At 42.1% G+C, this 13,371-nt stretch overlaps 1 protein-coding gene across 2 annotated transcripts in view; it reads left to right on the top strand.

Moving 5' to 3' along the window:
* The window catches only part of DPY19L1 (dpy-19 like C-mannosyltransferase 1), a 73,372-nt gene extending 70,268 nt beyond the window's left edge, over positions 1-3,104 (top strand). The window contains exons 22-23 of one of the 2 annotated variants that reach the window (XM_074340990.1): positions 435-615; positions 1,945-3,104. In XM_074340990.1, coding sequence (XP_074197091.1) covers positions 435-591 — 157 coding nt within the window. In that variant the 3' untranslated portion in view covers positions 592-615; positions 1,945-3,104. Of the gene's footprint in view, positions 1-434 lie in introns of both variants that reach the window. The other variant, XM_074340989.1, reaches the window with a different exon arrangement.
* Positions 3,105-13,371: the final 10,267 nt, after the last annotated feature.

The raw sequence follows: 13,371 nt of genomic DNA, 5'->3' as shown, positions 1-13,371 counted from the left end.
ATATTACCTCTTACTATGTACGGGGCACAATGCTAGATCCAGTCTCTCTCTTAATCCTTGGAATGCAGCTATGTCATGGGTATGTCCCATTTTACGAACATGGAGAGTGAGACTGAGTCAACCATCCACCACCACATTCTTGGCAACTAGCTGAGGCAGCATTTAGCCGAGATCTCTTTTATCCCACCACCTGAATTCACCTCTTTTGTAAGTCAGTGTCTTTCTTTAGCGTCATCTTTGCTGCGTTCAACTTGTTCTAAAGAGGATTTATGGCAGCTTACATAAATAGAAATAACTAGGATAAGATTTTTGAAAAACCAAGTTAAATTAAACAGAAGAAAATGAAATGAGGGCAGGAATATAAAAATTGTGCTCTGCTTTCTTTGCCATTATATAATGTACATGGATTTTAAGCTGTGCATTCCTTTTTCTAGGCCTGGTTGCAGTATGCCTGAAATTTGGGACGTGGAAGACCCCGCTAATGCCGGGAAACCCCCCTTATGCAGCCTCTTGGTGCAGGACTCGCAGCCTCACTTTACCACTGTATTCCAGAACAGTGTTTACAAAGTCTTAGAAGTTATAGAAGAGTGACTGCTGCCACAGAGAACCACATCAGTAATGGTTTTCATGTTTTGCTAATAACTCATGCCTTGTTTTTAATTCAAATCCCAAAAACTTTTATAGGTAACTGTTTTCAAGTAGAAAATGTTTTAGCTGCTCAATTTGAATGTCATTCTGATTGTAAAAATACACTATTATCAATTTGGGTACTCTTTCAATGCACCCCTTACAATTTGCTATGCAAATGAGTATGTGCTTGTACTTGACTTGAATTATTCGTGCTAAAATGAGCAAAGCTATGTGCATCCAAAACACGATGGGTCATGACAAGGATGATATGAAAACATAGTCAACTCTGAACTGTGTCGGGGCTGGTTTTACAGTTCATGGACTGTTGTTGATGACCCGTACTGTTTTTTTTTGCCTCTTTTGGACATTTCAGTGACTATTGTGAGCTCCTCAGTCACGCTGGTCCCTGTGTAGATGGGGCAGACGTGGGTGTTTACCATGTGGAGTCATCTGTTAATTTCATGTCTTCATGTTCTTTTGTTCTCTGTTGCCTTTGTGTGTGAGCCATTTCCTGCCCATCACTTCCAAACTCTTGCACCTAGTGGTCAGGACCAAATTCCTGTACTTATCAGCGTGTGGTATTAGCGTGTCTCTCCTCTCTCTCTCCCCGCTCCCTTCCTCTCACAATATTCGAATAAGTGGTGTATACTCATTTAGTTCCTTAGCAAGTACTTATTCTTGGTTAAAAAAAAAATTAATGGCAATTGTGTATTTTTCTCGTTTTTAGTGTTATTCAAATGTGTACGTTTTAATACCTTTAAACCACTTTAAAATTTTTTCATGTATAATTGTAGTTTTAAGAAAAACTATTTTGAACAACCTCACATTAGAATCTAGTGTATATTTCTGTAGATATAACTTATGGTGGCAGTAGACTGTAGTATGTGGTAATTTTACTATTAAGATATAATAAAACATGACTAATTTTTCTGTCAAAAAGTGAGTGAAAAATGATAAGCGAATGGTATTTTTATAGTTTACTTTTAAAATTGCCTGTCTTTAATAAGACAAAGCCTTAAGCCTTATAATTTTGGTTCCGGAAACCATCATTTCAGTATGAGGAATGAATATATTCAGCCTTCCTCTTAATATGTTTCTCCCCATTTATGTTTATTTTGAAAAATTTCCAAACCTACTTTGAATTCCTAGTATGAATTTTTGTTTTCTAGAAGTTAATTTGTGTGAAATGAGATTCTTCAAAACAGTGAATCCTTTTAGTTCTGAAAAATGGCTCTAAGATGTTCAATTCTAAGCCAGCCGTGACTCTGGCAGACTACACCTTTAATTATACAGTGTTTTCTTTATTAACCACAGGCAGATTAACCTCACTGTGGATTGTCCTTAAGAGCCGAGTCCTCAGGGATGGTTTCCGGTGCCCACTCCTGGGAGCCACTGAAGAGCTGTCCTCTTTCTGCCTTCTCTCCAGAGCCTAAGGACAGGCCTGGTCTGGAGCAGGCACCAGCTCGCTCAGAGCAGACAGCTGCAGACCCAGCCTCGGCTCAGGAGTGTGCGGCCCCTGGCCTCCCCGCCCGCAGCCCGCATGTCCGGGGAGCCTCCTGCCAGCCCCGGAGTTCCATCAGTGTCTTCAGGTGTCTGCCCCCTCTTTTTCCGCTTGCTGAGTGACTTTTATTTCTTTGGCTTTTGCCTGTTTCAGAAAATAGGGAAGTAGCCCAGGTAGATGAGCGTCGCCGGGGCGGGAAGAGGGAAGTCTGCTCCGCTCTGTCTACAACTGTTTCTCACCCAAATATGGCTGTTTCGTACGTTCAGCAGTTAACTGTTTTTAAAAAAATGGTACTTTTAGAGTTAGTCTCTGTTCTTCTCACCTTCTGATCATTTCCTTCCTAATAAGTTCACATGTAATGACTGGAAATTCTGTACGGGCAAAAACATTAAAATACTGTTGGGAAAGGGTAAAAGTAGTCAAGTTTGTTGACTACTTGACTTGAGAAGCATCCTTTTGTAGCAGTATTTATGAATGGAACTCCACCAGCAAGCTGTGATTCTATTGTAGGCCAGACAGTTCAGAACAGGGCCGTGAGCTAAGCTGCACACTCAGTCTGGGTCACAACTGGTAGCAGCCGGTGCTGTAGATCATAAATCTCTTTTATGGCAACATAGTGTAGTAGTACGTTTGATATACATGACAAAGCAGTATTACAGCGCAGTATTTCATGCATTTAAAAATATTTTTGCTTTTATGTGAGGAAGGTAAGGATGGGCCAGGAGGCGATAAAAACAGCTATTGCTATGACATGGAAAACAAAGTTGGGGCAGTATTTCTATAAAAAGACAAGTCTCTAGACATGCTTAGCAGAAAAGTTGTCGTGTTAAAATAAGACAAAGATATTAAGGAGGAAATGAACGGATGTTTCAGGAGTAAAGTGATAATACATAGGAGTATTGTATTTTTATGAATTTTATGCCAGTTGTTTACATGTACTATGTATGTTAAATAAAAATGATCATGAAAGATATGGAAAGTGGTTTGGGATTGTTATTTTCATTTCCGCCTGGACTGTGAACATGTTCAGCCTGTGTGTAGTCATGTGACCGTGGCTGGTCTGGCAGATTGCCGTCCTGAGTGATGGGAAGAGATGTAACAGTGGGGCGACGAGGCTACTTAGCCCTCTCCAGTGGTGCTGGTGTAGTGATTGGGGTCACCCATACTCTGTTTATGGCCTTGCCCACTTACATTATTTTATCCATTACATCAAGGGACACATTCTTTAAAGCCACGCTTTGGGGATAATTCCAGACTTGCTGAAATCTTTTTCTCACGCATGCAACCACAGTTCAGTCTCATGGTGTTTCCTAAATTACAGCTCCGTGTTTTTGCTTGATACACGCATCAGCTTTATTTGTGTGTCTGCCTGGAAGGAAGACAGTTGAGCTTAGTTCTTGCCTGTATAATTAATTTCTTTACACGCTGACACCTTCGTTCTGTGACATCTTTGGGAATGAAGTGTTCCAGTCCGGTGGCTCTCAAATGTACTGTGGTCCTACAACAGAGGTTTCGGAGTCAACTGGCCTCAGATGGTGCTGTGGTTTCAATATTTGTGTGTCCCCTCAAATTTATATGTTGAAATCCTAACCCCTAAGGTGGATTACATGTTAGGGCGTGGGACATTTGGGAGGTGATTAGATCATGAGGGTGGATCCCTCATGAAGGGCATTAGTGCCCTTAGAAAAAGGTGAGAGAAAGCTCCCTCGCCCCACCTACCAGGTATGGTTATAGCTCCAAGATGCCCTCTGTGAACCAGGATACGGACTCACCACTGAATCAGCCAGCGCCTTCGTTTGGGACGTCCAGCCTCCAGAACTGTGTTGTGTATAAGATACCCAGTCTGTGGTATTCTGTGATAGCAGCCCAAACAGACTAAGGCAGGTAGGGCCCCAGAATCGGCCTTTCTAACAAGTTCCGGGTAATGCTGATTGATGATGTTATTCCAGGGACCACACTTGAAAACCCTGCTCTAATGGACGGGAAAGGACTGAATGAAGCCTCTCGGGGACGCTCCATTCCGGCAACACTTACCCATAGGTCACTATTGGGAAGTGAAGTTTGCGGAGTCCCTTTTTGTGTCTTAGAGGACATTGCTTCAGTGGAACTTGCAAGGAGCAAAGCACAGATACGGTAATTTCCCACCAGAACATCATACAGCTTTTTCGCATTGTATTTGCCAAATAGGCGAGTTATGGGTCATTTAAATATTTTGAAGCTGTAAACTAGACTGGGCCTGGACCTGTTTCAATTTAGAGGTGGAAAAAGAGTGAAATCCTTTGAAATGGGACTTCCTTTTGTAAAATGACTATGTCTGGAAGAAAATAGATAAGTCAGTGACGTGTGTGGATTTCCATTTTCCACTTTATTGCTTTCGTTGGGCCCCAGGAACGAAGCGCTTCCTCTTCTCCCTCTGTTAGAGAGCTGGTCAGGATCAGCTCTGGGTCACACATCACTTGTTTCTCTTCTGCCTTCCCTTTCTCTTCCTCCAAGTAGAAGTTTCTGGTTTAAATCAGTAAAAACTGCCTTATGCAGGAAAGGAGGAGCTGCTTTTATACTTCATTACATTCTTAAATCGGTCTTTATTTCACAGTACTGTATCAGGACAAACACATTTTTACATTTGAAGGTGAGAAGGACATTAACTTATAGAAAGGTCTTGAAAACTCTTTCCTTTTAACTTTCCTCCCATGAGAGAGATTTTAAAATTCTGAATGAATCGAAGAGTTAGACTTTTTCTCTTAGGATTTTGAGTCACTGTGGTGTAGTTAAAAGGTAGATTTTTGTTTTTTTGTAGAGATTGGTATTGGCTCTGTTTTCAGAGCAGTGTTTTCTGTACTTGACGATCTCTAACCCAAAATTCTAATTAAATAAGCAAGATGTTGTCAAAATGACTTTCACAGAAATGGCAGTGCTACTGAGTATTCTGTTTATGCAGGCATGTTTTTAATTCAGCATAATCTCCTTTCATTGATTTTTAAGTACCGGGGCATTTTTTTTCTGCATGCATATTTAATTTGAAAGAAGGTTGAAGCAAAATTTAGCTCATTTGGTTTTGTTCTGATTGTCCTTTAAGCTTTTGGATTTCCTATTTCTAAAAAAAAAATAGAAATGAAAATAAATCACTGTTTCCAAGTAGATTTGACATCAGGCCATCAACACTGATCTTTAAAAAAAGGCACCTGAAGGCCAGCTCCTCAGCTCCGCTTTCTGACCCAGGTCACAGCTCTGGCTGTGTCCTCTGGGGGATGGTACCCTGCTTGCTGGCCAGGCCCCTCAGATCTTCACTCTTGGTGTCTGCTTATTGACCACAGCCCAGATGCAGAGGCCTCCCCCTTGCCCTAGAGCATCCTCCTCCTAGCAAGTGCAGTTTGGTAATCCTTCCGGTCCTTTATATCTGTGATGCATTTGCCTTTTTCTCACCAAGACCTATGGCAGTCGTTCTCAGACTTGCCTGCACATCCGAAATGACTTGAGCTTCAAAACTACTGAAGTCTTTCCCCGACCTCCAGAGTTTGGGATTTAATCAGTCTGGGGAGTGGCCTAAGGGTTAGAACTTTTAAAAATACCCAGGTGACATTTTAGGACCTAGCCTCCCTGCCTCACTTCTGGGCATCTACCCAATCAAATTAGAACTGGTAAGCAAGTTTCCCTCAGATACACGTTCTCTTTCGTTAATAATGATGGACTATTCCTACTTTATTTCTGTTAATCATGGAACCTAGTGTTGACTAGACCCTGTAGGGACAGAATTCTGTGTTCCATTGGAGATACCTGCTGTGGTGGTGGGGCGGGGTGGGGGGTGGAGGGCTGGTAGCATAGGTGCCACATATTTGTAAACCCTGATTAGAATGTAGGTAAAAAATGGGAATATAGCAGTGAACAAAAAAGAATAAAAAGAAATTACTTTAAAATTCACTTTGACAATTTAATATTAGTGCAGAGAATTATGTTTCTCTTTACACATACTTATTTTCTTTTTCCTGGAATGTGCTTTCTTGACCAGTTTTCACTTCAAGATACAATTCAAATGTCACCTCCTCTGTGAAGCCTTCCCTGACTTCCTACCCCTTTGCTGAGTGAACTGCCCTGGCTGCCCATGCTCCTATAACCCCTGTATTCCACACATTTAACGTGACTTTTTCTGCTGCATTGTGTCCTGACAGGACCTATGTCTTACTCCATTCCCAATCCACAATGCCACCTAGTGCAGTTCCTAGCAAGTAGTAATACTGAGTTTTGAAATAAACCAATCTTTCTGCAACAGTGCAGTACATTCCTGATAGTACTATAATTTTCTTTAAAATGAAGAGAAATGGGAGATTGTGTATTCCAGCTGTGGAGATGAAGTAATAAGGAAATGCAGGACATCTTCTATTGAGATTAATATCATACATAGGAGAAAAATGTTTTTGATAAACAGCTAAACAAAATATAACCTCATATCCTGGCTAGGTACCTTGATACATTCAGACATGGCTAGTAACCCAATAATGACTGGAGAGCAATATGGCAATGACAAGATTTGTCTACTTCTAAAGGAAGGACTCTCGTTGGCCTGGTTTGGGTTGTGTGGCCCAGATACTATGATGGCCAGTCCTGGACCCATTCACTACTGGCCAGGAAGCAGGGAACTCTGGTTAGGAATTTGGTTAAAGTCTCAGAGGAAGGCATTCCCAAAGGATGGGGTGAGACCGGTGTGTTGTTGCTAGATGAGAATGTGAGACAAAACAGATGACAGCAGTCACGATTACATCGTCATAATTGGGAGAACTAAATTGGAATCCTGGGTCCATCCTTTACAAACTGTGAGACAAGACATCTTTCTTAATTTGAGAATTAGTTTTCTTGTCTCTCAAAAGGATATGTCTCCTAGGGTGGTAACTAAAAAAAAGAGAGAAATAGATTTCCACAAACACAGCAGGCAATTTTAACATAGTTCTCCTAGAAACTGATATAATGATCAGGGAGGGGGAAAGATCCATAAGAGCAGACATGATTTGAGTAATCAGAAAAGCAATCCTGACTTAATGGTCGTATATGGAACAAATGTGCCAGAAACACAAAGACCACACATTCTGTTCAAGCACGTGGGATGTTTCCAAACTGGCAATGGAGCGTGAGTTCCAGGAGGGCCTGAACTTTTGCTATATTTTGTTCACTGGTGTAACCCAAGCACCTAGAACAGTACCTGGTGTATATATGTGTATAGACCACATTGTCAAAATCCAGTTGTTTGTTGATAGCCGTTTCGGTAGTTTCTCATCCTGGCTATTGTGAAGGCGGTGGGCACGGGAGTTTTCATATCTCTTTGAGACCTGATTTTGGTTTTTGTCTACACTTATCTAGGTTCTCTAGTCCTAGGGGGCTTCACCTTCATAGTCAAACATGTCTGTGGGGTTATTTTTCCCGGCCAGAGGATCAGGACTCTTTCTGAAATGAATTCTCTAGTGAGCTTAAATACACAGCTTTGCATAAAGGACATCTCCCTCCATGTCCCTTTCCTTAATCATAGTGTCCACTGCAGATGAGCAAACCATTTTTAATGCTGACAACCTCTGAGATTTTCCTTTTGTGCTTTTCTTTCCGGGTGTCTCCCCATGCCCTCCAGGATAATTCCGTGCCGTTCCTCTCTGCTTTTCATTGAGAATAGGAATAATTCATCCAAACATGAGAGAAAAAAGGCTTTTGGGGGGAGTGGGGAGAAAAATCAATCCTCTGTCAAAATAGTCTGTCTCCACATCTGCCCCTTTCACTCAGCCTTTGCTTAAAGTGGGCCCTGCTGGGTGGGAGGGGCCCGGGGCTCAGCTCAGCGGAGCGTCTGTCGCTCCCACCAGAGCCCAGGCTGCCTTCTGAGCTGAACAGGAAAATGACTAAGTGATGACAGAGAAATGACTGCCAATGCCAAGGAGTAGTGCCATTTCTGAGACTATGCAGCGCTGGCTTTGCAGATGGTGTTTTCACAATGAGCTTTCTCTCCCTACGGAGGATTATGGGTGACCTGAAGCTTTGATGCCTGTCCAAACGCCCAGGCATCCACTGGTTCCGAGAGTCATAGGCTTTTGTACTGGAAAAAAATGAGAGTAAAAAGCAAAATAGTAGGCTGTGAGATTGGTTTTGGGAGGATAGGGAATTCCTAAGGAAAGTTTCAAGAATTCCAAGGCTTCTGGGTGAATGCTCAGGAAAGAACCCTGGACTTGCTCCCGAAGACTTAAGTATTACTCTCTGCTCTGATAACGAGCATCCTACATGACCTTGGGCAAACTACTGGATCTCTCGGGGCTTTAGTTTTCTCATCTGTAAAGTGAGGACATTGAATGGGCTCCATAATTGTTCAAATCGTGTTTCAAGGGGCTGGTAGTTGATACGTTGGGGAAATGCTGGGATAAATGACTTAAAACAGAATTGTTTAGTGATGACCTTCTCAGAACCTTGAATATGCTGATATGCGCCATGACTTTTCAGGACAAAGGTAATGTGCATGTTTTCATAAGCAAGCAAAAGCCCTGGAGTGGAGGAGATGGCAGTCAGGTCATTTACGGCTTTATTGGTGCTAATGACACTTGTTCTGGTCATTTAGTTACATGGTTCAAGAAGGTGGGACCCTGTTTCCCTGAAAATAAGACCTAGCTGGACAGTCAGCTCTAATGAGTCTTTTGGAGCAAACAATATAAGATCCGGTATTATATTATATTATTATATAAGACCAGGTATTGTATTACAGTAAAATAAGATCGGGTCTTATATTAATGTTTGCTCCAAAAGACTCATCAGAGCTGATGGTCTGACTAGGTCTTAGTTTTGGGGAAACACGGTATAAAGCAGAGCAGCACAAGTCCTGAAAGTATAGAGAGTGAGTACCCTGAGAATAAAAATAAATAGAAATGAGAATGTTAAATTAGAAGGAGCAATGGATACATGGCAATTTGACTGATCTTCACTTACATGGAGGGCTTTAATGACGAGCTGGAGGTCATGGAGGGCCAAGTGAACCAAGAGTGACTTTAAATTTAAATAATAAGGAAAAAAAAAACCTTACCTGTTGGCTCATGTCCTTACTGGTTCCAGTATCCTCTGTGTTGCTCCATGTTTCCATCAGACGTCACTGATCATCTCCTTCTGCCTGAAGGACTCCCTTTCACATTTCTTGCAATGCAGGTCTGCTGGTGATAAATTCTTTCAGTTTTTGTGTGACTGAAAATGTCCCTATTTTGAAATGTGACTTTGCTGAGTAAAGAATTCTAGGATGACAGCGTTTGTTTCAGTACTTTAAAGATGTTGCTCCATTGTCTTCCTGGTCTCACCATTTCCTAGAAGAAATCTGCCGTAATTCTTAGTTTTTTGTTCTTCTGTAAGATGTCATTATTCTCTGGATGCTTTTAAGATTTGCCCTTTGTCCCTGCTTTGAAGCAATGCGATTGTGATGTATCTTGGGGTAGTTTTCTTCATGTTTCTTGTGCTTGAGCTTTTTTTGATCCATAGGTTTATATAATAGTTTCCATCAAATCTGGAAAATCTTCAGCTATTTCTTCACCTATATCTTCTGTCCACACCTCTCTCTCTCTCTCTGTTATCTCTTTTGGAGTCTCCAGCTACAGAAGTATTAGGCTGCCTGACATTTTGGGAATCAGGAGGGAAGGGTTCTTTTTAGTGTCTGTGTTTCATTTTGGATCGTTTCTATCGCTATGCCTTTAAGTTCACTAATCTTTTCCTCTGAAGTATCTCATCAGCTGTGGATGCCATCTAGTATATTGTACATCTCAGACATTATACATTTATCCCCTGAGGTTCTATTTGTGTCTTTTTTTCCTCCATGTCTCTATATTAACTTCTGAACGTTTTAGAATACAGTTACAATACATGTCTCTGCCTGTTCTCCCACCTGTGTCAGTTCTGGGTCCGTTTCTACTGATGGCTTATTCTCATTATGGATCATGTTTTCTTGCACATGTGACAATCTTTGGTTAGATGCTAAACATTGTGAATTTTATCCTGCTTGGCGCTATTTTTATATTCTTATAAATATATTTGAACTTTATTCTGGGATGCAATTAGGTTACTTTGAAACAGGCAGATCCTTTTGGATCTTGCTTTTATGATTTTCAGGTGGGTTCAGAGCCATGCTCAGTCTAGGACTATGTATACGCTAGAATTGAGGCATGACTTTCCTGGGGACTCTACCCGATGTGCCATGGAGTATGTGTTTTTCTCTCTGGCTGGTAGGTACAGGCCCTGTCACAGTCCTGGGTGAGCACAGGACACTGTTCTCTATCCTTCCAGATGGTTCTCACGCTGCACATGCTGCTCAGTATTGTGCCGAGTACCCGAGCAGGACCTTGTGCAGTCACTCTCTGTGCAGTTCTCCCCTTTTTGATATTCTGTCTTGCAAGCTCGAGCTCCCTTCATCTCCCCAGACTCTTTCCGCCCCCCCACCCCTGAATTCAGGGAGTCCACTGGGCTCTACCTGGACTTCCCTTCTGATGCTGCTTCTAAATTCTCTCGAGGCTGTAATCTGGCGCAATGAAAGGTCTCCCCTCATTAGTCAGTCGTCTCAGGGAATCACTGTCCCTCACTGCCTCATACCAGAGACTTGAAAAACCTTTGTTTCATATTTTTTGTCTTTTTTTGGTTACTTCACTGGGAGGGTAAATCCCATTCCTGGTACTCTCGATCGGGTAGAAGCAGAAGTCTTTAACTTAAAATAATTGCAGAAAGTTCAAGTTGAACATAAGAAATGATTTTTTTTCTATCACTATTAGAAAAACAAAAACAGGAAACTCAGGAATGTTTTGGAGTCCTCCTGCTTAGAGACTTAATAAAGGGGGCAACTGGCCCTAGTGATGGGAAGTTATTTATTAAGAATTATTTGTGAGGTATGTGATAGAAAATAAACTCAAATCTTCATCAAAAAGGATTATTTATTGGCTTAACACTTTTCTGGGAGTGCAGGGAGTTGGGCCAGACACATCTGTCACTCAGAGTGTGAATGACCAGCCAAACCCACATCTTCCCTTGACTGGAGGGCAAAGACAAAGAGAATAATCCCTCCTCCCCCAGCAGAAGTGATCTGAATGGCTCTTTGAGTCATGGGAACACCGAGCACTGTCAGATTAATTGCTGTTTCCAGGGAAATCATTTAAATTACTCTTACTGCTTAGTTTTGATCATGTTCACTCTTTCTACAGTCTGCTCCCACCCCACCCATCCCCTTAATTGACAGTTTTACTAGAACCATGTGCCATGGGGGAAGGACACTGTGTAGTCAAAGATTTACCTGTGAAATATGACAGAACTATTTGAGATGATTTTGCAAGATTTCCACCTACTCTAAAAATTCATGATTCTAAGGACCAACATGGTATTGAAAGGATTTGAAAAATATCCATTACAGGGCTTCAGACAACATACTATAAATTGAGAAGGGATTCTTAAACCATTTCTTAAGGTTTTGTTGTTTTTCTGGTTGTTTAAGTAGTGCATGCTTATCCCTGAGAATTTGAAAAATCCCACTACCCAGAGAAAAGCACTGATAACATTTCAGTGTATATCCAAATTGTTAAAGAACTTGATAGATTTGATTTTTTAAAAGGCCTGCCTGAATGAAGACTGTGGCTAATTCTTTTGAAGTTTCATGTTTACAGACCAAGTTGAAGACCAAATCTTGGCATTTAAGCTCCCAGTACTAGTGAGCAGATTTTTCAATTAATTCTGACATGTGTGCACTTTTGAAGGTCTTATTCCTCTAATTACTTACTAGTTGCTGCTCTGCATTGTACTTTATTCAATAAAAATGCACATCATTAGCGTCCAGTTGCTACTGCTGCATCCTGTATCCCAAAAGGTTCACCGTAATACACACTCGATCTTGCCATGTTTCTGAAGGATCGGAGAGATGAGCAGAGTGGTGAGATGTGGGGTTGAGTGGAAAATAGTTAATTTTGTGTTGATTCTATTCATCCATTCCTGCAGTTAACGTCCATTTGCTTGTCTATTTAACAACTTTATATTGAATACGTATTATGTTCCAGGCATTTACAGGGGAGTTAAGAAATAAATGTGAACAAAACACACAGGGTTTCCTTCCTCTCATAGTTTGAAGTTTAATGGGAGATATGGAAAAATAAATAAACAAGTCAATGAAATGCCAACTGTGACAAGCGCTAGGAAGGAAGCAAACAGAGGGTTGAGATTTATAAAATCTAGACCAGACCAGGTTCGTCTCGGCTTCAAACCTTCCCCAGCTCAGCATTGCCTCTCCAAGGAAGCCCAGCTCCTCAGCAGGGCACTCGAGGCCCCTCACAGTGTGGACACCCCCCCCCCCGACATTTCCAGCTCCCATTGCCCCCAACACGCAGGCACACGCTGTGCTCACCACTCCCAGACATATATGTAATGGCAAGGAGCTCAGAGGTCGACCTGCTAGTGACAGACAGTCTTTAAGCTCTAAGCAAGGCAGTGACAGTCCCATGTGGTGTATGCTTTGGGTGGTAACTCTGCAGAGTGGAGGGTGCAGGTGGAGCTGCTCAGGGGGAGGCCTGAGGACCTGCTAGGAAGCATCTGCAGGGCTTCAGCAGCAGGACGGCATGGTCTGAAATGGAGGTGGGAGCATCAGATCTACGAGACACTGAACTGGTCCATTCTCTAGGACTTGACCTTGGCTTGGCTGTGAAAGAGATGTGAATGACTCCAGGCCTTCTGGCCTTGAACAGGTTGGTGAACTGCCAGCTGAGGCAGTAAAAATGGCAGTAAAGTGGTGCTAAGGTGGTAACGCTGCTATAGTCAATATATAGATTCCTCCGGAGAGAAGTCAGAAATAATTTCTTCCTCTGGGACTTGTCAGAGTCTTCTGAACGTATCTGGACTTCTTGCCAGTGGTGCTCTCACATCTCAGGTTATGGCAAGAAAGGTGATTTCATAAGCCTCTAACCTGGGGTCTCACAAGGGTGGCCCACAGGCTGAATCTGGCTTACAGATCAATGAGCTAATTTATCTTGTGTAGTGTTTTAAAACTAGAAATTTTGAATTCCAGCTTCTCTTTAAAAATGCGACCTGCTGAAATTCTCATAAGACAGCAATTGGCCCGAACTGAAGGGTGACTCCACCTGCGCCCCTAGTTCACCACAGGCCACACCACTCCCTAATGTCCACCCAGACGACAGACTGAGAAGTCCTCAGCGACTGCCCTGGAGAAGGGCCCTTGTGTAATACGTGCAGGGGCTTCTCAGTCTGAGAAGACGGGA

Source organism: Rhinolophus sinicus, linkage group LG09 (genome assembly GCF_036562045.2).
Source record: "Rhinolophus sinicus isolate RSC01 linkage group LG09, ASM3656204v1, whole genome shotgun sequence".
Lineage (NCBI taxonomy): Eukaryota > Metazoa > Chordata > Mammalia > Chiroptera > Rhinolophidae > Rhinolophus > Rhinolophus sinicus.
Note: the sequence above shows the minus strand (reverse complement) of the source record. Positions and strands in the feature narration are given on the sequence as shown.